Source organism: Pseudopipra pipra, chromosome 5, assembly GCF_036250125.1.
Source record: "Pseudopipra pipra isolate bDixPip1 chromosome 5, bDixPip1.hap1, whole genome shotgun sequence".
In the NCBI taxonomy this organism is placed as follows: Eukaryota; Metazoa; Chordata; class Aves; order Passeriformes; family Pipridae; genus Pseudopipra; species Pseudopipra pipra.
Window position 1 is genome coordinate 4011409 of NC_087553.1, and position 24752 is coordinate 4036160.

Below are 24752 nucleotides of genomic sequence, written 5' to 3' on the forward strand. Positions count from 1 at the left end.
GAAGGGAAGGAATGTGGTGGAGAAGTTTCCGCATCACACTTGTTTACCAGCCTTTTCCACACTGTTGGTCAGGAAGGAGCATCAAGGTCCAAAAGTGGCACCAGAAACCAAAAGTGAAAGAACAAGGAGATGCAGCAGAAACAACATTCAGCTGGAGGTGTCCAAAGGCCACCTTCTCTCAGCCTTTCTTCATTAACCAACTGTTAAGGAAACACTCAGCGCAACTTTTCAGTCTTGGAAGGAAAAAAGCACAGCTTGAGTATCGTAGGAGGCAGCTGCTGTTTGGCTTGCCAGGAATTCACTGAGTAGCACATGATGAGTCATTTAAAAAATTCTTTTCAGTGTTCCTAAGCTTTTCTGCTTCCTGCATGTGGTTTTTGTTCCCCCTCAGCATTCAGGATTTAAAAAAACAATTAATCCAGCTCATTTTAAGCCCATTAGATAATGTTGTTGCACCAGATAACATGGAAAAATTGCTACAGGTGCTTTTGTGAAAAGCCAGTTCTGAGCAGGCAGGGAAGTTTTACATGACCTTGTGCTCCTACCACTCCCTCTCACCCCCAAAACGAGCTCCTTTGTTGCTCTGCTTTGGAATTCTCTTCTTCCCAGCATGGAAGGACAAAGCCTTACCGCCTCCCCCAGAGCCAGCTGGGTGCCTGGAGCTGTGGACTGGAGCAGGCAGGGCCTGAGAGCAGGAAAACAAGTGTTAGAAACACTGAGCACCTGTTGGACAAACAAAAGTGTTACTGGAGCTGTTGTTCCTAGAGGAAACTCTAACACCAAACCTGCAAATCCAAGCAGTGGGAAGGGACAACCACCAGATGTGTATTGGCAACATTCCAAGGAACAGGATCATTCCTTTGTTCTCTAGAACCTGGTCTGGCAAAGCCATCCCAAAAAAGGCTCCTTGGATCATGCTCAGTGGCTTCCCAGAGAACATTCCATACTCCAGCCTCTGGGTGTCACTGCAGCCACAGACCTATAGGACAGGTCAGCCCAGCTCCCCCACCTCACCCCTTGGGAAGACTAGATTTTCCCAAGCAAACTATCCATACAAGATCCAAGGCAGAGGCTCAGCTGTAAAACCATCACTGGATTCAAAGAGACCCCTTCAGTTCCACTGTTCTTTCCAAAAGACATCTTTATTATAAAAGACATAGAAAATTCGAGTTAGGCTTGTTTCTTGCATGACGTTAATCACAGCAATTATAAAAACCCCACCACGGTAAACACGGTTAAGAGCATTTCTAGACCACAAGTGTTTGCTCCTTGCCATCATCCAGGGCAGGGACTGCTCAGGATCAGTCAGTGAGACCCAGGGAAGAGCTCCTCCTTTATCCCACACAACAGCACAAGCCCCAAACTGCAGGATTTCAGCCTTGCTTTACTGTTCCAGCTCCAAGCAACCACAGGATTTGTCTCCCTAAGCTTCAGGAGAGTTCAGTCACCTCAGACACTGTGTCACTGAGCTTTCACTCCTTGAAGAAAAGTCATGTTAAAGTCATTAATTCCTTTTATTGCCAGGGTGTTTTAACTTCCAACTAAGCTCCCAGAGAAACCAGTTTCCTTAGGAAGAGTTGTTTCTCACATACTCACTACCAAAATTTAAAGCGGGGGCTGAGAACTTCAGCTTCCACCACTGGGGAATGTCCTCGCAGAGGTTCCATAAAGGAAGGACTGTGCACTTGGCTGCCCTTGCTAAAGGCTCAAAACCAGGGAGAAGGAAGAATCACTATAACCTGTATCAGGATACAGGATGCAACACTTCAACCACCCTTGGTTTTGGTTTTTAGGAAGGGAATAAAGCCACCACACGAGATCCCAATCCTCCACTGGACACAAGAGTGGTCCCTCATCTGCTTTTATCCCACATTCTGCTTTGGGCAGAAGCAATTCCAATAGGTAAGGAATACATTCAGTCAGCAGAGATCCTGGTCATATTTTGCTGGCTGAATGCTGTTTTCACATCCCTGACAGGCAAAATTAAAAGATGATTAAAAATAGACATTAGTGTTTCAGCCAACTCCAGGGAAAAAAATTGCTACTGGCTACAAAGAGCTTACTTAATTTTTTTCTTTTACAAAGCACTTTCAAAGGAAGAGATCATACCAGAGGCAGAGACAAGACACAGGCTGTTCAGGAAGCAAACGGGGAGACAAACTTCTGGTGTTCTCTTGGCAATCACCTCTGCACACAGAGCAGATGACCAGCTTGCTACAGAACCACCCAAGGGAGGGAAAGTCTTCTCATCCCAGGTCAGGTCCACATCCCGAGCCCTGGAGTGCACACGGACAACAGTTCATTCAGTGCAGTTTAAATTCAAGTCTCTTGGTCCAGCCTGCAAGGCTCAGGAACTCTGCTGGGAATGGCTGTGCCTGCAGCCACACATTCTGTACCTGTACGAGGTGATGCTGCAGCTCCTGCTGGAACTCCTGGGTATGTCCTTGTCTCTGCCCTGGCAGCTGGACACACTCAGGAGTGACCCAGGCAGTACCTTAGCAGTGATTCCCACACACAAGGGAACAGCCAGGATGGTCCAGGTTGCTTTCCAAGGGCTGTTTGACACTTCCCACACCCAAAGAGCAACCTAGACCACCCTGAGATGAACCCCGAGGACAAGGCCCTGCAGCTGGACACGAGCACGTTACAGTGGAGCCACAGAGGGCATGTAGTGTGTACTGACAGGAACTGCTCCTGCTGGGCAAACCTCTCAATCAGCAGGACAAAGGAGCAGTGGTAAACCCTGCACCACTGCCTAGTTTGCTGGGAATCATCTTGCCGTTCCAAGGTCCTTCCTCTCCGTTCCCACCAGCCGTGGCACATTACAGAAGCAGTGGAGTTCTCTCCCCGGCCGGCTGGTCTTTCTGAAAGAACTCTTTGATGTGCAGCAGCTTGTTATGGATCCTCTCTCTCAGGGGAGGGATGTGATGGCTGGGGTCCAGGACATTGGTGCTCCTACGCTCCCTTTCCCGCTTCCAGGTGAGATAGGGGTGTGGTGGGAAGGGCACCTCACTCCTCTCCCGACGCAGCTGCACAGTCACCCCACTGAGGGCCAGCATTGCCCACACTGACAGGATAATCAGGTCTGGAAAAAAGGAAAACAGATTCCTGCACCACAGCAGAACATTCCTTCCTTTCCCACGCACAAACACTGAACAAGTTCAGTGACAGAAATGACATCTTGTCTCCACATACCCACATGTTCTCTTTCCACCCCTTCCTGCCCTCGCTCCCTGTTCACAACAGAAGCAGTCAGTGATTCCTCTTTAAAAAGAGAGAGAAGTCCCAGGAGGACTCACCGTTCCTCTGGAAAGGCACATTGGTGTAAGCTCTGTTGAAGTAGTCATTGAGGACCCTTCGGAGCAGGTCCAAGGTGATGTAGGCAAGGCTTGTGTAGACATAACAAGCAATAGCCAGGACTACTGTGTAAGAGCCCACTATTCCAGAAGCCAGGATGTTCAGCTGGAAGGGAGACAAACCACAGCTTTAGGAGACTGAGAAACACTCTTTATTCCCCATGACAGTACAATCAAGGAATCACAGGATGGTTTGTGTTGGAAGGGACTTTAAAGACCATCCAGTTCCAACCCCCTGCCATGGGCAGGGACATCTTCCACTGGACCACGTTGCTCAGAGCCCCATCCAACTGGCCTTGGACACTTCCAGAGATGGGGCAGCCACAGCTTCTCTGGGCAACTATTTTGTATTTTTTATCAGTTCTTCTGTGAGGAATTGGCTGCTCACACCTCTCCAGCCATCCTGTTAAGACAGAACCCAACTAAATTAGGTGCTGGGGGATGCTGTGGACAACATTCCTTGGCTTAGGGACCATTTGGCACAAGTGGGGCTGAACAGGAACTGCCTGAAACTGGTCCTGTGCTGAGCTCCTTGAAGCTGTTAAGTTTTCAACACATATCCCACAAGATGACACAATCTGACACCCCTTCCTCCCTCTCTCCTCCTGAGGTGAGGGCACAGAGTACTCACAATTCTTGGACAGCCAACAAAAAGCACTGGAACCATCAAGGCCACAGAAGTGAAGGTCACCCAGAACACCACATCATCACGGAACACCCTGTAGTCTCCTGCAAAGACACCACATTCACCAGTTAGTGAAACATTTCCTTTATTGCAAGTGGTTGGGGGTGAGCTTTTTTACCCCAAAATTCTGTACATTACGAAATACCTGGAGTTTCAACAATACGTTGTTGGAAAGCTCAGCTTTTGAGCTCAAATGCTGACTGCTTAATACAGACTGGAACAGTTAGACAAGAATAAGAACAGTTAGGCTGTCCCAGCTGAGCACAGTCTCTGTGCTCTGGGTTGGGACAGCAGATCTTGTCCTGAACCAAAGATTTTTGATGAGGTCCATGTTACTCATCTGGTAAGAAAGAAAAGTACCAGGGAGCTGCTGCCCCTGAGTTTAGGGGTTAGAAGCCTGTATGGGTTTCTGAGCTAAAAACCTGCATCTATTTAGGTTTTACTCCAGAGTATGGTGCAAGGGCCACCATCACAACAACACAAAGCAACAAATTCTTCTGGCTTTTGTGTCTTTTAAAGTCTTTTTAAAGGCCCTGATGACATCAGTATTTCAGTGCTTACCTAGAGGAGTGAAGAAGAGCGTGGATACAAAGAGAAATCCCAGCACGAGTCCAACAACAAACATGCAGAGCAGGACAGAGCCAAATCTCCACCAGCTCCCAGCCAAGAGCAGCCCCCCAACAATTCCAGCCACTGCCGTCAAAATGAGACGCACTGGGAGAGAAAAGAGGGAATTCCCACACTCTGAGAACTTCAGTTACTGCAGTAACACCTTCAGCAGCTTTACTTACACTCTTGTTTGGCTTTTTGTAACATGTATCAAAAAATAAACATAAAATAAGTAAAAAAATAACTAATTCTTGCTACTAGAGTGAGTGCAGACCTTCTACTTTCATTTTACAGCTGAAATCTGTGTTTGATCTGAAACACAGGTCTACCCATTGCAAAAGAAGTAGAAGGAAGTCTGTTCCAAAACCTGTATCTTCCTTGGATAAATAAAATTTGTGTTCTAGAGTTGCAGCTTTTAACTCTGCATCACTTTGATACTGGAAGCAAAACACTCTGCTGCATATTCAGCTATTGTGGTAATTAGAGCTCAGCTCGAGCACTGAGGTATCACCCTCCCATCCTTCCTGATAAAACTGAGCTTTTACCTGAGGGATTCATAACAACAATCCTTTGGGAAGAGCCTGGGGTGTCCTGACACATCTACTCACCATCATAACCAAGGCCAGTGACCCTTGTGATGAACACAAAGAAGAAGAATGCTGAGACTATGAAGCCCATGAAGAACAAGTCTAGAGAGGAAGGAATAAGTATTTAGTGACTTTTTTTTTCTGGAAAGGGGTGTCCTCAAGCACTTCAAATAGCAAAAAATGACATATTTATATCTATATTGCCCAGCATGCACCCTAACTCTATGTTTCTGTTCTTTCCATACCAACTTACTCTGCTCAGATACTGTAAAATCAAAGCAATGGACCTAACTGGCATGGAATCACCATCAACATCACCATTCTAAGTTACAAATTATATTCACAAAATTCCAATCAGACTTAGGAGATGAGAAAAAGCAAACATTCAGGACCTGTTTTCCAGAATCTGTGCCCAAAAAAGCAGGTGAAAAGACCAAGAACAGCAAAAGCAGTGAAGAACACTTTGGTAGAGAGTTTACCTGCAAGGAGAGAGAAAGGGTTACTACAGCATTGCACCCAGTAGTGCCAACAACTGGAGTAGTTCCAGATTGATTAAGAAATCCTTATTCAAGGACTGAAGTTTCTGTAACAATCAGTTAAGTGTCTGTAATTTGTTTATAACACAGATACAGCTTTGGCTGAAAATTCTCTGCTCAGCTTTAGAAAAAAAAAAAACAAACTAACATTCAATCATCTATAAAAATCCGTGCCATGGGATTAGTGCCCAGGCAGCAGCCACTGTCTTCTGGACTGCAGCCTCCCCATCATCTCCCTTGGAGAGATTTCCCATGCCACAAAAAGGATCATCAGCGTACCAGCAGGGCTGATCTCTGTCTTCCAGGCAAAAACCCTACTGGTATTTAAGCTATTTAAAGAAAGAAACCACATTTTCCATGTGGTCTGGGTTAGGGAAGAGAGGTTTAGCCTTAGTAATTTGTCTCATGGAGTTTGACAACAATTATTGGTGTTAGAGTATAAGAAAAAAATTATTAGAACAAATCTTACTTTCTGAACCAAATTCTCACAATTTTCGTGTCCCTTCTGCAAATCATAATGGGAGTGGCAGCTTTGCTCTGTTTCTGCTCAAATTCCATCATTTTATAACTTTGTAGTCATTTCACTATTGCTGACATTACCTTTATGCTTATTCTGTGACTCCCTCCTTTCAAAACACTTGCAGGTTACTGATTCCTGTCAGCACCAGTTAGAAAAATCAGGCTGGACCCTAATCCGGCTTGTGTTTTATTACTTCACCTTCACATCCAGCATCTACCATCCTACAAGGGATTTAAGATTATGTATCCAGTTCAAATGGGAAAAGCTGGAGCAGCACTACAGAGTAGCAAGTTAAACACTTGCAATCCACATATTAAACCTCCATTAAGATAAAACCTTCAACTGCTAATTGTTCTCAGCCTTACTTTATCATTCCAGACTTTCTCCTCCATCAAGGAGCAAATTGATCATAAAGTAACAAAACACATGCAGTGTAATCTCATAGCACCATGACATAAATATCTAAGTTCATATCTACATGTTGGAGCACAACGAGCTCCAGGGGAGCTGGCACGGACATACAAATCCCAACTTACTGAGGGAAGAGCAGTTATCCACCAGGTCAGCAAAGCTGCAGGCATATGTGTGCACAGGGATGTAGGCAGCAGAAGTGTTCCAGAGGGGATCCCAAACTATGACATTGTAGATCACACCTTGCCCGGGAAGCGAGGAAAAGTAGACATTGGTCTTGTCATCAGTTGTCAGAGTGAGCATCTGGGGAAGTAAGGAATATTTGTATGGCATTTAAGACAGCACCACTGCCACATGCCTGGCACAGCAGGGCCTCAGACTGACCTTAATGCCATTGGCTTTGATACTCTGCACCTCAGACATCTTCCTGATGTGGCTCACGAGCACCATCTCAGACAGGTCGTTCTCAGGCAGGAAGTACTGGTAGACATCATAGCGCAGCCGCCACCGCGAGCTCTGCCCCGTCCCCGAGTCACAGGACGGGGGGTTTGCTCCCCTGCAACCACAAGCACATCAGTCACGGGCCCAGCCATGATCCCAGGCAGCATTCAGGAAATAATGGCTTTGAACTTGGAAGTCTCAAGTTAAACAAACCTCTGGGTCCTTATGCTTCAGTCCCAGTAAAGAAATAAAACTGCCTGTAACCCAGAATTGCTCCTCAGTCATTATGAGGAATGGGGAAGTCCAGTATTTGCTGGCTGCTTACACTTCTGGAGTTGCACCATCTCTCCTGCAAGATGCAACTCTCAACTTTTATCTCCCTCACGTCTAATCTCTCCCCCTCCCCCCTTTCGCCATGTACATTTGTTGCAGCAAACAAGATTCCTGGATGGTTCAGCCATCTGGGCAGAACCCTGTTTCAGCACCGTGGCCAAATACAGCACAAAAGGTGTTGCTGAGCACTCTCAAGTTCTTCCACACACCTGGTATATCCCAAGTTTGCAGGGGCAAACTTGATGTGTATATCAACCAATGTATAGTCCAGGTAAAGATTTGGATCCACTTCCAAGTCAAACTCTAGATTGCAGCCTCCAGGAATGGGATCTAGAACACAGAAAAGATAACTGTAGTTAAGCACTTGCGGGCACAGAAAATGGTCAGGTTCTCGCCCTGCAGCAGCTCTCCTGTGAAGACAGGCTGTGAGAGTCAGAGTTGTTCAGCTGGGAGAAGGAAAGGGGGGCCTACAATAAAGCTGGAGAGGGACTGTTTATAAGGCCCTGGAGTGACAGGACAAGGGGGAATGGCTTCACAATGACAGAGAGCAGGTTTAGATTGGATATTTTGAAGAAATTCTTCTCTGTGAGGGTGGTGAGGCCCTGGCACAGGTTGCCCAGAGAAGCTGTGGCTGCCCCATCCCTGGAAGTGTTCCAGGCCAGGTTTGGGATGGAGCTCTGAGCAACCTGGGATAGTGGAAGGTGTCCCCGCCCATGGCAGGGGTGTTGGAATGAGATGATCTCTAGGGTCCCTTCCCACCCATATAAACCTGTGATTCCAGGACATGCACAACAGTTTTTTACTCTAAGGCTGCAGTCATGGCAAAACCACAGACCATCCTACCCACAACTCACAGCTCAGCAGTGACAATAAACCTTTTCAGCCCATTTCAAAAGAACTTCTGACATCTCCATCAAATTTCCACCACGGAAGACTATCACCTCTGAAAGGTCAGCATCCCTTCCCAGGGAATGAGAACATACCTTTCTCCATGTAGGGAATGGAGATGGCTGTGCTGAGCACCTGCCCAGCATCCAGTGCCCGCAGGTACCATGTGCACACGGTCTGCTGAGGCCGGAGGATGGACACCAACCCTCTGTCCACTCCAACTCCTGAGCTGTTCACAGATGGAGTCTGGGCGGAAAGAAATTACATAAACAAGCAGTTCTCCTGGAGAGGATTTCTGCCACAGTTTAATGTATGACAGGAGGCCATTCTTGCCACAGACCTGCCAGGCACATGTCAATGCCAGTTGCCACAGATGAGGCTCCACCTGGTTAAAGTCTGGCTATGGACTGAGTAGAAGTGTAACAGGACTGGAATATCCCTCACAAAATGTGAGATGGCACCAAGGAAGCATTCTGGGAATCAATGTACAGCAGCACCTCACTATCTCCCCCAGAACAGAGATGACTGGCTTAACACCAGCCATGCCAGGTGTGTTTGGGGCCAGGTCAGCTACTGCCCCAATCACCCATCCCTTCCAGAACCAGGACTCTGCAGGAGAGATCAGGCAACAATGGCGAAGTCACACTCACATGGCTGGAACCAACTGACCTACAGGCAAATCTGTTGTTCAGAATGCAAAGTTTGCTTTTGTCCAAGGCAGCCACAGCTACCTGAGGCAACACTGTAAGGAAGCACTTTGGACCTGGCAGACTTCAAGGTCTGGCTCAACTTCATGTTTCTAGAGGCAGACCAGCCCTAAAAGCAGTACAGATGTATTTATGCATCACTGCCCTTGACCTGTGGATCTGAACTGGCAGCAGAAGGTTCTACTAGAGGCAAGCAAAGACTGATCAGGGGTCCCAGTAATGCCTCAGCCCCGTGATCCTGGCCCTTCCACCAGTACAAAAATGGCTGAGCTGGGGGACTTGTGCTACAGGTCGTTCATCTTTTAAGCTTCCCAGGATTCTTCTTGGCACTCAGTACCTTCTCAAGTGGAAGACACTGATGGAGAGAGAAAAACTGGATGGCAGCTGTCAGATCTCCATTTACCACCTTCAGCTCAGTGAATGCTCTGTTCAAACACCAGCCAGAGCCTCACAACACCATAATAACAACAAAATCATATTTTACATCAGCCTCAGTCTGCCCCATCATTGCTGGGATGCAGTGCACAGCAGCAGGAATACTTATATTGTTGTCTAGAAGTAGCAGCCTTCACTGGAGCACTGTGAAGGAACTTCTCCACGTGTCAAAGGAGAATTAGATCCAGGACAAGGAGCTGAGGTAGGAAGACATCACATCTGTAGTGGCCAGATCCAAGCCACACAAACAGCAGACGACTAAACATCCCCAAGTGATCATGTCCAAGGCATCTGGCAAACACTTGAAAGGATCTGGTTTTAATCTGACAAGCTGATGGAGAGTAGTCAGAAGGCACATGTAAAAAGCACCACTTCCACCAAATAAAGAGCTTTGAAACATTTTTAAGCCAGCTCTGAAATTCCTTTATCAGTCAGTCCTTCAAAACAGCAGCTATGACATGTGAGTACAACGAAGGATTTCTGAAGCTACAACAACACTGTCCAGGTAAGATACATTATTTACACAGCTTCAGCTCAACAGTCCTACAGGTATTAGAGCCAATTCCTTTGTGGAAGGAAAAGCAGCACTTAGGAGCAGAAGAGCCACTCTTACCTTATCAAAGGATATCACCACATCACTCTGCTGGGCATGCACTTGAAAAACAACAACAGTGACATTGCTGCCGATGTTCCTGATCACAGCTTCCACTGGGCTGGTCTGGTTAAGGAGCACATTCCTGAATTTTCCCAAGGAGAGCTCAAGAAGACCTGCTTTACAAAAAAAAGGAAAACACTTGGATGGGGTTTTTTTGTCCAGAGCGAAGCCTGGAAGATTCCAGCAGCTCAATATTAGTCAGCTGGGAGCAGGGCAGGATGTTGCTTTGTGCTCCTCTTGCCCTGTAAGCTGTCCCAAGGTTTCTGGGATGCACCTACAGGAACAGGCACAGCCAGGGAACCTGCCCTAAGGGCCTCACCTAAACACATGAGCATTCCTGCCAGGAGCTCAGGATTTGATACTGAGCTCACCAGCTGCAGCCAACTAGCCAGTAACACTCCAAAGAGACAACAAGGAAGGATACTGAGAACTGATCTTTGGGAAATGCAAGTGTGTCCATATTAGCCAGCAAACTTGCACAACATCCATTAGACCTCCTGGTGAATTCCCACAGCCCATAGGAATTGGAGTCCACTTCCAGAACACAGAGTCAAAGCTGTAGCTTAAAGATGTACCCTTACCCACCTTCAGCTATTTCACAAGTTTTTTGCTCCCAGTTATTTGTCATCATTAGGATTGTTGGATCCCGACTTCTGCATCTAAAAATCTGACTAATTTTTCCTACACACACCCCAGACCATTTCTCCCTACGATGAGCACAACCTCGTGATCCACTGCCATTTTAACTTGAAAAGAACCACATGACCCAGGATAGAAGACCTCTGAGAATCAGCTTTGGCTTGTCCTTCAAGTCCTGCAGGCAAGCCTGGCTTCTCCCCGTGCTGGGCTCTGGAGGGACAGGGGATGCCAAGGGAGGAAAAAGATGCAGCCACACAGAATCCACAAGGTTCTCTTTGGCTGGTTGTTGGCATCCTTGGTCAGCTTCTTGGCCTCTTGATGATATGTCAGAGGGGAGCTCCAACCCTCATCTCACAGCGAAGGAAGAAATTTCAGCCCTTACATGCTCACTCCCAAAATTCAGTTAATACCAGTGCTGCATCACCAATAAAACCTCAGCTGAAATATGGGGATCATAAACCATCTGTGAGGCAAAAAAATCTCTGTTCTTCTGTTCCGTCATCTGCAGCTGTGTTAAGGTAAAAAACATTTTTACGTCAGGTTTTCAAACAGTAATTAATGTAAAATTAAAGCTACAAATAGAGCTTTGTGTATTCTTCACTTCCTGATTCTCAGCATTCAGATACCTTCCCCTTCACCAGATCTCTTTCCCCATCAGCTCAAGTCCTACCAGAAAGGCAATCAGCAGCATGACTGCTAAAGAAAAGCACTCACAAGGCACCGAATATGCATCTACACGCTCAGAAATTTGAAGTGAAAGCTCAGAACGCAGGGAAAACATCTTTCTTTGATCTTTCAGAACTTCAGCAGTTTCCTGAACCGCAAGATGTTCATGCTTAGATGTCTTTCAAAGAAAACAAAGCTGAAACCATACATATCCTCTCTGTGATCTACATCAAGGGCAGAGAGCTGCATTGCTCTGCCTTGTTCCTCACCTCCACTCCGTGCTCATACTCAGAGGCCCCTACATAAATAAGGGCAGATTCGTCAGCAACACACACAGCCACTGCTTCAATGTGATCATGAGACTCTGAGTGTCAGCACACTCTCTCAAGTTTAATTAGCGTGTTAATTAAGGTATGGTGCTCTACATTGCTTTACTGTTTGCATAACTGCTCCTGGAGCAGTGCATGTGATACACATTTCATCCCTATGTCTGGGCAGAAGAGCAGGAACAGCTCCACCCATCAGACAAGTATTTTGCATCCAACCTTCTCCTCTGGGCAAGCTGGACCCTCCTGGAGGTAGCCCACCAAACAGGACCAGCAGCACCAATAACACCACCCCACACAGATGCACTTGGCCCATCAAGTCAGCAACAAAACCAGGAGCAAAATCCAGGCATCCCAACATTTTTTATTGCTTCCAACAGCAAAGGTCTGGAAGCACTCCAAGATGCCAGGCTGCCTCTCCTTCCTCGCCTTTAGGGAGAACTGTAACGGTCAGAACAGCTTTGGATGAGACACGAGAGAGGAACCCCCAGTGTCACAGAGCTTATCAGGTGAACACACACCCAGAGGAAGTCAGAGTTACTGACACTGAGCACAGACGGAGCACTGAGTAAGTACTACTCCTTATAGCAATGCCAGCATGGATCTGGGGCACAGACAGTCCTGCATATGGAGCTGGCGGACACAGGCAAACAGGCCACTGTCACTCCATACTGGAGCTTTTCTGTCACATGAAGGACAAAACCAGTACAGACAGCAAAGAAATTGAACCTTTTGGGCTCTTCTGAGATCAAAAGCCCTTATTCCTAACTCCAAGCAACACTGGAATCAACTCCAGAATACCAGCTCTTGTTATCCCTGTGACACACACTTTCCCCAACAGGCAACACCCAGCTGGAACCATTTCCATCATGCTGATTCAGCGCCAGGCTCTCAGTTCCTTCCATGCTTTGAGTAAACCACATTCCCAGCTCCAACAGCCAAGTGCCATTCCCCACCAGCACTAAGTGTTACCCACACAGGTTCTGGATAAGAAACACAACTGAAGAAATGCCATTGCTGCCCACACAGGGACAGTCTTCACCTACAGAGCCACACTCAAACACTACGCTTCCCTCAGACAAAGAGGTTCTCTGCAGTCAGAGAAGACACTCTGACAACCACCTTGCACTGGATATGCAAAATAACCTTCTTTAAGTGAGCTGGGAGAGTTAGGGAGCACCTCCCAGTGTAGAGAGTGCATCAGCAAGTAATCACATGGAGATACTTAATGAAGATGAGATGCAAGCTCAGACTGGAAACCAGCTTGAGTAAAGAAAACATCAGCATACAGTTACTTCACAGAACGAAGCCAGGAGCCACATCCTATCACACCTGCAAGGCCATGCACACAGGGATGCACAGGACAGTCCTGCTATAAGGTCTCTTGTCTTCCCACACCAGTGAATTCCCCCAAAAAAGACAGCACCCACCCTGCCCCCAAAAGAAGCAAGAAGACTTATGAAAACTCCTAAACTTTAACTGTATGTGTACTGAGACTCAGGCTTAGAGCAGTTTGATGTTTAAAGCAGATGATGCCACACTGTGGCTTGTCATCATTGTCATGATTCCCATCCCAGAAGACTATTCTGTTCACCAAGCTGGAGGTCTTCACAGCCTGAAAAGTGAGGGCAGAGCTTTGTGTGAACCTCTTATTTTAAAATACTGTCTCTGCATAGACTAAACAGCCAGCACAAACAAGTTCCACCCAGATAAGCTCCCATCACAAAAAAGCGCATCGCTCAGTCCTGGTTACACTGTGAATTCACTTTAGTTTTTCCCACACTAAACAATCCAGTTTGGATGTAACAAAGAGGTGGAGTTCCCTGGAAGGTAACAAACAGGATATATCAACCATTTCTGCACAAACAATACACTTGGAGAGCTGCAGCCCACCAGAACCCCAGACAGGTAACATAGGCCATCCTGCACAGATTTTACTTATCAGCACTTTTCAAATGAAGCAGGATCTTCTAGTATTAGGAGAGCCCATCCCTGCAGACTGGGTGTCCACAACTAAATAACCACAAGACAATTTCAAATCAGTGAACCATTAAACAAAGTGTCCTTGTTTCAAGGGCCTAATGATCAGTTAGACATTGGCACACAAATTACACAGCTTATTAGCTTTCCACGAGGGAAATACTTGCCCTCTCCACCTTCAATCCTGCAAGGAAATACAGCAACAGGCAAAGCAGTTCACTTAGTCCCACAGTTGTTTTGCATTTTACATACTGTAAAAAAATTACTCAACACATGACCCATTTTCAATCAAGTGCAGGAGACAGAGTGTTTGTCAGCATCTTTTAATATAAATATTAAGGTCTAAGAACCCTGAGCCTTCATCCTCACACCTGCTTTTAAGGCCTGTGAGAAGCAGGGAATCCTTGGCTCTAGACTAAGATCTTGGGTTGAGACAGGGGGGAGGGGGGGGGGTGTTCTCTGCCGAGAGAAGCCTTCCACACCTGGGAGTGGTTCCAAACGCTGTCCGGAAGCTTTACAAAGTATCCCAAGAGTCTCCTTTGGCACAATACAGCTTCATTCATTCAAGGCCAGGTTGGATGGGGCATTGACCTACCGGGAAGTGTCCCTGCCCATGAGAGGGGGTTGGAATGAGATGATCTTTAAGGTGCCACACCATTCTATGATTAGAAGCAAGTTCAAATATATAGCAAAACTAAGAGGATGAAGCTTATATCAATCCTAATGTGAGGGACTGCCTGCTTATCTCTGAATTATCTCTGAGAGGAAACTGTTTATTTTTTCCTTTATTTGAACAGATAATAGTTTAACCAGAAATAAGTAAGCAACTGCTAAGTCTTCCCAAACAATAATTACAGTGCACTTAATTGCGGACTCCTATTTTCGTCACAAGCAGAAATGCAGGGAAATTACCAAAAAAAAAAAAAAAGCCCATCCCAAATAAAATCAGATTATATCAGCACAAGAAGTAACTTCAGGAAACAAGCTGCAAATTGTAGGAGGTCTAACTCATTTCCTTACGTTTCACAGTGACAGTGGTTTGCAACCCACCATTCACTGGGTGGTGGGAACTCATGACCACCTGTACATGGTCAAAACCAACCAACCAACCAACACACCTCGAACACTTTTTAAGCTTGTTCCCTTACACACTCATATTCACGGGTGCTGAACGCCACCTTGTTCCTGTAGGAGGGACACAGCCCTGCACCAGACCCATCACCTGCACCGCATCCCTGCAACGGCGTCGCTAAAATTACTCCTTTTTATCCACTAAGAGTGAAAATTACGGCGTTCACAGCAATTAAGCTGTAAAACTAAAAAAAAAAGGGGGGGGAGGAAGAAAGGGGGAGGGTTGTTCTCACTTTCCCCGCGGAAGATGAAGATAACCAAGAATACCCACTGCGCTTCCCCAGCTCCGCAGGCAGCGCTGATTCCTCCGGACAGCTGCGGGTCGCCCCACCACGACCTGGGACACCCACAAAAGGCTCTGCACTCGCAACAATCCCTTTCCCCTCCATCCCGCTGGGCATCAACCCGGGAACAACCTCCCTGCTCCCGGTACCAGCCGGGGCTCCTGCGGCCGCTTAATGGCGGCCACAGCCCGGCCACCCCCCCGCGCCTCTCGCCGCCCTCACCTGAGGCACCGCCATGGCGCAGCACCCCCAGCAGCACCAGGAGCAGCGCGGAACGAGGACAGACCCGCATGGCGCTGCGGAGGGAAAGGGAACAGGGGATATGAAGCTGGGAAAGGGCCGCGGCGCTGAGCGGGGCTGGAGCGGGGCGGGCGCTGTGGGGCGGTGCGTAGGCGGGACCGCCCCGCCGGGGCCGCTCGGCCCTCTCAGCCACCTGCGTGAGGGGTGCGGCAAAGAACCCTTCGATTTCAGGAATAGTTGTACAATGTTTTAATAATGTACGTTAGGTTTTGGGTCCGCCGGCTTGTGGCTTGGCTTCTTAGCTCAGGAGCACGAAGGAATCCCCCGTCTCAGTTTACACACGCAGGTAAATAAAATCCTTACTCCAACTGTGCCATTGGGAAAACACTTGGGGGGCAGATTGGTTTGTATCGTGGCTGCACCCACAACATCACTGACAGGGCTGAAGAGGGACTTTTCACAAGGACATGTAGTGACAGGACATGGGGAATGGCTTCACAATGACAGACAATAGGTTTAGATTGGATATTAGGGAGAAATTCTTCCCTGGGAGGGTGGGGAGGCCCTGGCACAGGTTGCCCAGAGAAGCTGTGGCTGCCTCATCCCTGGGAATGTTCAAGGCCAGGTTGGATGGGGCTCTGAGCAACCTGGAAGGTGTCCCTGCCCATGGCAGAGGGTTGGAATGAGATGGTCTTCAAGGTCCCTTCCAACCCAAACTATCCTGTGATTTTAAGAAAGAGGAAACTCCTGGAGGTCTCCAGCCCAGCTGGTCCCTCAAAGCTGGCCTATGGCCGACACTAGATCAGGTCAACCATCATTTTGCCTCCCCTTGCCTACAAATTCCCAAGAGCATGGAGCCCACAGCCTCTCTGGGTGTCCTGTATTGCACATCTTGATTTAGGAAGCCCCAGATATTTTCTAACCTTCAGCCTGGCCCTCTGCATGCTGCCAGCTGCGAAACACCCCTGGTAGTCAGGGGAGATAACCTGTGGGAAGGCTGGCATTGTGCCCAGATGTCAGAGATAAGAAGGAAGGGGTTTAAGTGCTGAATGACCATCAGCTCATTCCCGGGCAGTACTGACTGGCACATGTGGCATTTATTCTCCAACCCTTGGGCACAGAGGCCGGGTGGTGGCTCTAAGCTGTCTCCCTGGGGACACCACACTCTGGCTTTTCCCTGTTAGATGTGATTCCTGCTCATTTTGGGGCTGGAGTGGGGCACCCAAGCGCTGTTGCTGCTTTTAGCCGGGGCCAGAGTGACCGCTGTACAGCAAAAGCTGCCCCTGCTGTGGCATGCCAGCTTTCTAGTGCCGGTAACAGGATCACAGGATCAATTAGGTTGGAAAAACCCTCTGAGATCATCGAGTCCAACCTTTGACTAAACACCATCATCTTGTCAACCAGATCACAGTACTGAGTGCTGTGTCCGGCCTTTCCTTAAAAACCTCCAGGGATGGCGACTCCACCATCCATTCCAGTGTTTAATCACCCTTTCTATGAAGAAATTCCTCCTGATGTCCAATCTAAACCTCCTCTGGTGCAGCTTGAGGCCATTTCTCCTTGTCCTGTCATTTTCTACCTGGGAGCAAAGCCTGACCCCCATATGGATATACATCCTCCTGTCAGGGAGTTGCAGAGAGCCATGAAGCTGGAGAGTTGGGCTGATTCCAACAGGATGAGGTTCAACAAGGCCAAGTGCCGGGTCCTGCACTTTGACCACAACAACCGCCTGCAGCGATACAGGCTGGAGACAGAGTGGCTGGAGAGCAGCCAGGCAGGAAGGGACCTGGGAGTTTGGATTGACAGGAAGCTGAACATGATCCAGAGTGTGCCCAGGTGGCCAAGAAGGCCAATGGCATCCTGGCCTGGATCAGAAACAGTGTGGCAGCAGGACCAGGGAAGTGATTCTTCTCCTGGACTCAGCACTGGTGAGGCCACACCTCGAGTGCTGTGTCCAGTTCTGGGCCCCTCAGTTCAGAAAGGACATTGAGGTGCTGCAGCAGGTCCAGAGAAGAGCAACGAGGCTGGGGAAGGAAATGGAGCACAAGTCCTATGAGGAGAGGCTGAGGGAGCTGGGGCTGTTCAGCCTGGAGAAGAGGAGGCTCAGGGGAGACCTCATCACTCTCTACAACTCCCTGACAGGAGGGGGGACCCAGGTGGGGGTTAGTCTCTTCTCCCAGACAGCTATCAGTAAGACAAGAGGACATGGTCTTAAGCTCTGCCAGGGGAGGTTTAGATTAGATGTTAGGAAGAAATTTTTTTCCAGAGAGGGTAATCAGGCATTGGAATGGGCTGCCCAGGGAAGCGGTGAATTCTCCGTCCCTGGAGGTTTTTAAGATGAGACTGGATGTGGCACTTAGTGCCATGGTCTGGTAACCGCGGTGGTAGTGGATCAAGGGTTGGACTTGATGATCTTGGATGTGTTTTCCAACCCGGCTGATTCTATGATTCTACGATCCTATGATAAGGTCCCCCCTTGAGCCTTGTTTCCCACTCAGCCGCGCCTCACAGGACGCACCGCAGGGATTTGGGATTCTTTTTTTTTTTTTTTTTACTCGAACGAAGGCGTTCCCGAGGGAAATCCCCAGGCTGGGAGGAGCGGTGCCCGCACACACACAGTTCCTCCTCCGGGCGCGCAGGGGGCGCCGCGGCGGGCGGGGCGGGGCGGGGCGGCCATGGCGGACCGGCTGACGCAGCTGCAGGACGCGGTGAACTCGGTGAGGCGGCCGCGCTCTCCCCGCGCTCCCCCGGGGCTGCACCGGGCGCTGGGGTGGGACGGGGTAATTAACGCGGTGCTAATTGCTGCCGGCAGCTCGCAGACCAGTTCTGTAACGCCATCGGAGTGCTGCAGCAGTGCGGGCCCCCGGCCTCCTTCAGCAACATCCAGACCGCCATCAACAAGGACCAGCCCGCCAACCCTACGGAAGGCAAGTCTGGCTTGGGCATCGGGAGTGCAGAGCCCGGGCTCGGCCGACAATCAGGGCGGGAGCTGGGGGAGTGATGGAGGTTAAGTCGCTTGTTGCGTAAGATTGTGGCAGCAGAAATGCGGTTTTAAGAGCCAGCGAAGCATCACGATGTATTTCTTGTGCTGGTGTCTGTGCAGAGGCAGAGCAGCTCCACAGGTCTAAACTGCTTCAATACGACTGTGGAAACACGTTGTTAGCGAGCTGCCCATTACTTCCAAGAAGCCTTTTTAGAAAGGATTTCATAAAAGTATCTCATTAGTTCTATGGAATCATGGATGAGGTTAAAATTCTCCATGTCATAAACCTTTAGTTACTTGTGTTTGTCTGCGTATCATGGAATCATAGAAGGTTAAGGGTTGGAAGGGACCTTAAAGATCATCTCGTTCCAACCTGCCATGGGCAGGGACACCTTCCAGTAGACCAGTTTGCTCCAAGCCTCACCCAGCCTGGCCTTGGACACTTCCAGGGATGGGGCAGCCACAGAAATTAATTAAGGAATAATGTCATGTTGAATCTCCCCACTGGCATTTGTGGATTTATATTTACTATTTTTTTGGAGAGACTAGAAACTGATCTAAGGCACTGTCATGGTTTAACCCCAGCTGGCAACTAAAGACCAGGTAGCTGCTCTCTCATTTCCCCCTGTACCGAGGGGAGAAGAACTGGGTAAAAAGGGCAAAACACGTGGGTTGAGGTAAGAACAGTTTAACAGTGGAAGCAAAATGAAATGTAATCTCATACTGAATCTAAAACACAGCACTGTACCACTGCTAAGAAGAACATTTACCCTGTCCCAGCCAAAATTAGAACAGGCACTGAAATTGGGAAGCAAACTAAAAGTTCTCTCTGATTCAAAAATTTCAAATCGTGAATAACTGTGTTATTCTAGTCCTGGATATTTTTCCTTATTTTCTTTTTTTCCTCTTTTCTTTTTCTCCACAAGAAAATGTTACCTATATCTCAGATTAGGATTTTTCATTAGAACATCAGGCAAGACTGGTTTGGAGGTCTTTCTAGGACAGTTGAATTTTGAACTAGTTGGAAGAGCCAGCTGGAAGGCTTGTTTGCTTCCTTAAAAAGCCTTAAAACTCTTTACAGGTAAACCCAGTGGTGACCCTAAGTAAGTTTTAAATGGATGTATTGGTTTTGTTGTTGTTGGGAGTTTTTTTTAGGTTAAAGTCAAGTGTACCTTTGAGAATGTTAATCTCCTCTGTGGAATTTTGCCATTACAGTGTTTTCTCTCTTGCTTCCACAAATCATTCATGAACCAAGCACATAAAGAAATATATGAAGTCTTAAATTATAAATTGAAAAGGACTAATTCAATGTTTTAGCAGTAGTAGTGACCTGAATTCAAACTGAATGGACACAATTCCATATGGAAAGGTTTTGTTTCTGGCTTAAGGTACCTTTACTAACAATTCTTTCAATGATATAGAAGCTAAATTAAGGTCTGTTATAAGCTTCCAGTTCTTTTCCACTTCTCGGGGCAACTGAACTTTCTCAGTGGCAGAATAGGAATTCTTTTTCCTTTAGATTAAAAAATGTCAAATTCTTTCTCTAGTGATCGGTGTTTAATGTGATGTAAAATATCTGTTTGAATCACTGTCTTTGTTATTGGTTTTTTTTTGGTAGTGGCAGATTTCAGGAGAGAGATTGAAAACTTAAATGAGTTTTGAGCTAATTCCCAGTACTTAGTGCAGTCACTAAAACAGTCAATACTGGTATTAGTGATTTCTTAACTGGCTGATGGTGATGGAGTTCTGGCTATTTTCTCATCTGCACAAAACTCAGCCCTCTGTATAACTAGTTACCTTGTTTAATATAGGATTGGAATGAAACTGCCTTCCTCTTCCCAAGGGAGCCCACAAGGAAGAGATAGACTATTTCTAAGGGCCTGGAGTGACAGGACAAGGGGCAATGGCTTCAAACTGACAGAGAGCAGGTTTAGATGGGATATTAGGGAGAAATTCTTCCCTGGGAGGGTGGGGAGGCCCTGGCACAGGTTGCCCAGAGAAGCTGTGGCTGCCCCATCCCTGGAAGTGTCCAAGGCCAGGTTGGATGGGGCTCTGAGCAACCTGGGGATAGTGGAAGGTGTCCCTGCCCATGGAAGGGGGGTGGAACTGGATGATCTTTGAGGTCCCTTCCAACCCAAATTCAAACCACTCTGTGATTCCATGACTCCAATATGTTGGAGTTCCCCTCAGTGGTGACCCTGCTGTTTCCTTCATCCAGGATAAAATTTTTAAGACCTTCATCCTTCAGTCTAGCCTTTCCTGTGCTGTGTGTGTAGAGCTGTGCTGATTCCCAGTAATTCCCTGCCTTCCCCTCCGTGTTTCCTAGAGTATGCCCAGCTGTTTGCAGCCCTGATCGCCCGCACTGCCAAGGACATCGATGTGCTCATAGACTCCCTGCCCAGCGAGGAATCCACAGCAGCTCTGCAGGTAAGAGTGTTCCTAATTAAAATACCAGAACATTCCCCAAGGCAAACTTCTGCCTTTTTTCCGGTTTTAAACACATTTTTTAGCCTCTAGGCCATGTAATCTTGAAAAAGGATTTCAATACAAGCCTGACTTTTTCATGAGAGTGGCCTGTGAGAGCTTCATAGGCTTAGTGCAAGTACTGCACTTGCATCTAGTTCTAAATAAGGTTATACTCAGTGAGAATATTTTAAACTTAGTTTTCTGTTAAAAGCATTTTTTTTTAACATTCTGTCACAATACTGCTCACCTCAGCTGTTCAAATATTAATAGAACAGATGCAACAATACTTATGCCTTGGGGGTTGTTTTGGGTTTTTTTTCCCCTTGGATAATGTTTCATGTTTCTCTTGCTCATTAGGAACACATTTCATTTTGTAGCTGCAGAGCCCACACCTTACAGAAGCCTTTTGTTCTTCTACAATGTTTCTGGTTGTTAAAGGGTTTGCTGGTTATCCTTTAAGCTCTGTCACAAAACAATTCTTTCACTTTTCAGTCCTCCTTTGGACCAGCCAAACTTGGGTTTTGTTGTGGTAATTTTTTTTCTGTTATTCCTACAGATCTTGCCTGTTAAACAGCATATTCTTATTTCCTTTTTGACTGTTTACATCAAGTATTTTCTTTTTAGAATGCAGCAGGGATGCAGAGTGCTGTTTCTCTGACAACCCTGATGATCACCTGAAAGCTTTACACCAAACAGAAATGACTTGACAGTGGCATCACATTTGGTTTTAAACAGGGGAGGTGAAATTTGGAGATGTTCCTAGTCACAATAATTGCTGAACATACTAATCGGGCTCGTTAACACCATCATCATTTCATGGAACTGCATTTTTAATAGCTGAAGGTGGAATTCCTGCTGCAGACAGATTACAGACTTCTCCCATGATTGAGCAGGGTCTGATCCAAGTGTCAGGAAAAGCAGGATGTTCCAGAAGGAGAAGCTGGTTATCCAGTAGGGATATGCTTTCCTTAGAGGTGACACTTGAACAGTTTCTTGCTCTGCTAATGCAGAATTTCATGTCACAAGAATTCCCATCTCTTTTGTTTTGGGATAAGTTAGCTTGGATTCTATTACTTACTGATTCCAGTTTTGATTTGTATTTTCTGCTGCTTAGTTTGGTGCAGTATTAAAGATAAATATTCTGACATTTTTCAAAGAAACAGTTTTGAAGGTGCTTGAAACGCTCTAAAATGTGGTAGATAAATACTTGGCAGAACTATTTTTATTTTTTTTATACTAAGATTGTCTTGGTTTGTGTTTCATATCTGAGGCTTGTCTTAAATGATAAGCTCCTCCAGTAGCTCTCAAGTCCTTCACTCCTGTATTAACCTTCATTAAAGACATCAGTGTTGTAGAATAGGAGGTGAATTTGTGGATAAGAATTTGCCACTTCATTTAAGCCTGGCTTTTTAAAGACCTGCAAAACTACTTGGAAAAAAATACCAGTTTGAAAGTATTTAGCTTTGCCTTTTCTGATATCCAGTTAGAACAAGTTTTAGCCATTTTAAATTTGCTAGATATTTTAAAGTATTAAAATACTTTGAAGCTAAAATGTTTTATTTCACTACATTTTGTCTAAGTCAAAAGTGGTTTGGTTCTGAAACAGAATCTTGAAGAAATAAAGGTTGAATAATACAGTTCCATGTGAAATATGCTATTTAATAGTACAGTTCCATGTGAAATATGCTATTTAATAGTACAGTTCCATGTGAAATATGCTATTTAATGAAAGGTTTAAGGAAGCTGTGCTGCCATCTTGCTAAGCACCTTTCAGTGAGGGAGTGGGGAAGGGGATAAATACTCCTCATCAGAAAGGCTGTACTGAACCAAGTGATCATACGAAGCAGCTAACATTTCCGTTTAGGTTTTTTTGGTGTTTATTCCATGTGGATTTGCACAGTTTTAGGCTGCCAGGCCTCACAAGCTGCTTTGAAGTCGTTAGTGTGTAATTCAAGCACTAAAAGAGAATCTTTCTTTCCCTGGGAGCTGTTCCTTGAGCAGCAAAGTCACCTCGGTGTCCTACTGCAAATCCTTACTTTTCCCCCTTGTTTTTCCAAGGCTGCAAGTCTCTATCGGTTGGAAGAGGAGAACCACGAGGCGGCTGCCCGGCTGGAGGAGGTGGTTTACCGTGGGGATGTGCTGCTGGAGAAGATACAGAGCGCCCTGGCGGATATTGCACAGTCACAGCTGAAAACCAGGAGCGGCACCCCCAGCCAGCCCCTTCCCGAATCCTAGCGCCAGAGGGCAGCGTGGCCCTGCCAGACCGCCTCGGGAACACCTCTGGATCCACCGGGAATGCAGCAGCAGCCTGTGGGACTCTGCTTTGTCAAAGCTCAGACTGCAGGTTCTGTGTGGGAAACACTTCTCCTACGGGATCAGTGGTGCTGCTCTGGAATTGGGTGTATTGATGGATGTTTCCTTACCTGAAAATATGAATTTCTGAGCTTTCTGTTGTAAACTTGTATGGTTATGGTATGCTTTTTGTAAGGCTCACGCAGACACACTTGAATTTGCCAGAGTTCCATGGGGACGGTGCTGTGAATGCAGTGGTGGCCATCTGGTTTAATTAACAAGAATGGTAATTAAACATTGGTGTGACTGTTGGGCTGGTTCACCACCCTTTACAGAGCAAGCAAAAGGGAAAGTAAACTCTGATGTTTGCAGAGTAATTGGCATCTCATTTACAAAGAAATAAACCTGCAGATATCTGATACTGGCGTTTATTATTGTTTGTAACTCAAATAGGCATTTGACTCCCTTATTGCCACTGATAGGCTCTCACTTCCTTGTGCCACATTTTCCTGGTATTCTGCATCCTCTGGCAGCTGGAGAGTGCCTCTAAAGCAGACAGGGATCAGGAAGCACTGGATGACTGGGAAGAAATTAGCAGTGAGGAAAATAACTCCTTATGTAATGTTGCTTTTCCGTGTGAGCAGTGGCTGCCATGTGAGTGCTGGGATCACGAGCAGCAAGACTCCTCTTGTCCCCAAAGTGCTCTAAAGAGGTTTTTTAAAGCTTCCTAGTAACTGGTTTTTCAGTACTTTACCTGTGCCTACTGAAGTAAATGTCACCAATTATGTTTGTGATACAGTTAAAAACAACTAACACAATAAGGTCAGAGAGCCAAAATTGCTCTTTTTTCCTCAAAAAGCAGTGTAGTATTTTGATGAGTGAGTAGTGCTGTAAAGTGCACCACCCCAGTAGTTCTTGTGTGGGTATTGTGAATCTTCACTTGCCCTTTCCCAGTCTGCAGCTCAGTCAGTAAGATCGGGATCTTTTGTTGGGTTCTGACAGGGAAAAGGGGATGACTGCTTTGCTGCAGCTGCCTAATGGACAAAGCATGGGTTTGGGGCCTGGAGATGTGGATCCCTTTGCCCTCTGTCCTAATGTGCTGCTTTGTCCAGCTGCTGCTGTTGGGGTTTAACCATGTCTGTGTAAAAGGCAATGTGTGATGGTGGTGATCTCCTTGGGGTGCTCAGGGGAGAGTTGCAGGGCAGGCAGGATTACTGTGTCTGTGCCATTTAACACCCCTGTTTTCAGTGCATTAGAGAGAAAGGGGGAATCATAGAATGGAATGGGACCTTAAAGACCACCTTGTTCCACTCCCCTGCCATGGGCCGGGACACCTTCCACTATCCCAGGTTGCTCCAAGCCCCATCCAACCTGGCCTTGGACACTTCCAGGGATGGGCCAGCCACAGCTTCTCTGGGCAACCTGTGCCAGGGCCTCCTCACCCTCACAGAGAAGAATTTCTCCCTAATATCCCATCTAAACCTGCTCTCTGTCAGTTTGAAGCCATTGCCCCTTGTCCTGTCACTCCAGGCCCTTGGAAATAGTCTCTCTCCATCTTTTCCTGTGGGCTTCCTTCAGGTCC

General features: G+C 46.9%; 2 protein-coding genes across 3 annotated transcripts; one reads left to right on the top strand and one right to left on the bottom strand.

Moving 5' to 3' along the window:
• Positions 1–1123: 1123 nt before the first annotated feature.
• TM7SF3 (transmembrane 7 superfamily member 3) lies at positions 1124–15565 on the bottom strand. 2 transcript variants are annotated; one of them, XM_064654179.1, is made up of 12 exons: positions 15412–15565; positions 10122–10276; positions 8462–8612; positions 7688–7808; positions 7089–7260; positions 6830–7007; positions 5630–5716; positions 5259–5339; positions 4603–4755; positions 3988–4085; positions 3300–3462; positions 1124–3085 (listed from the first exon to the last, which is right to left on the bottom strand). In XM_064654179.1, the coding sequence occupies exons 1-12, from the start codon at positions 15479–15481 to the stop codon at positions 2823–2825; spliced, it is 1692 nt and encodes a 563-aa protein (XP_064510249.1). In that variant the 5' UTR covers positions 15482–15565; the 3' UTR covers positions 1124–2822. The 2 variants fall into 2 exon arrangements, with proteins under 2 accessions (XP_064510249.1, XP_064510247.1); XM_064654177.1 differs by having other exon boundaries at positions 10122–10279.
• Positions 15566–18032: 2467 nt separating this feature from the next.
• MED21 (mediator complex subunit 21) lies at positions 18033–23589 on the top strand. The gene is made up of 4 exons (XM_064654183.1): positions 18033–18146; positions 18242–18356; positions 20739–20839; positions 22937–23589. The coding sequence occupies exons 1-4, from the start codon at positions 18105–18107 to the stop codon at positions 23111–23113; spliced, it is 435 nt and encodes a 144-aa protein (XP_064510253.1). The 5' UTR covers positions 18033–18104; the 3' UTR covers positions 23114–23589.
• The last annotated feature ends 1163 nt before the right edge of the window (positions 23590–24752 follow it).

What these genes read in the sequence shown, in the direction of transcription:
- TM7SF3 (XM_064654177.1), bottom strand. Translation starts at nt 15,481, where the DNA reads ATGCGGGTCTGTCCTCGTTCCGCGCTGCTCCTGGTGCTGCTGGGGGTG. An exon ending in CATTCCCTACATGGAGAAAG is followed by an intron (nt 7,809 to 8,461) that starts GTATGTTCTCAT and finishes TCTGTGTTCTAG; the next exon opens with ATCCCATTCCTGGAGGCTGC. An exon ending in TGTGCCTTTCCAGAGGAACG is followed by an intron (nt 3,086 to 3,299) that starts GTGAGTCCTCCT and finishes CCTTTTTTCCAG; the next exon opens with ACCTGATTATCCTGTCAGTG.
- MED21 (XM_064654183.1), top strand. Translation starts at nt 18,105, where the DNA reads ATGGCGGACCGGCTGACGCAGCTGCAGGACGCGGTGAACTCG. An exon ending in TGCAGGACGCGGTGAACTCG is followed by an intron (nt 18,147 to 18,241) that starts GTGAGGCGGCCG and finishes TGCTGCCGGCAG; the next exon opens with CTCGCAGACCAGTTCTGTAA. An exon ending in GCCCGCCAACCCTACGGAAG is followed by an intron (nt 18,357 to 20,738) that starts GCAAGTCTGGCT and finishes CGTGTTTCCTAG; the next exon opens with AGTATGCCCAGCTGTTTGCA.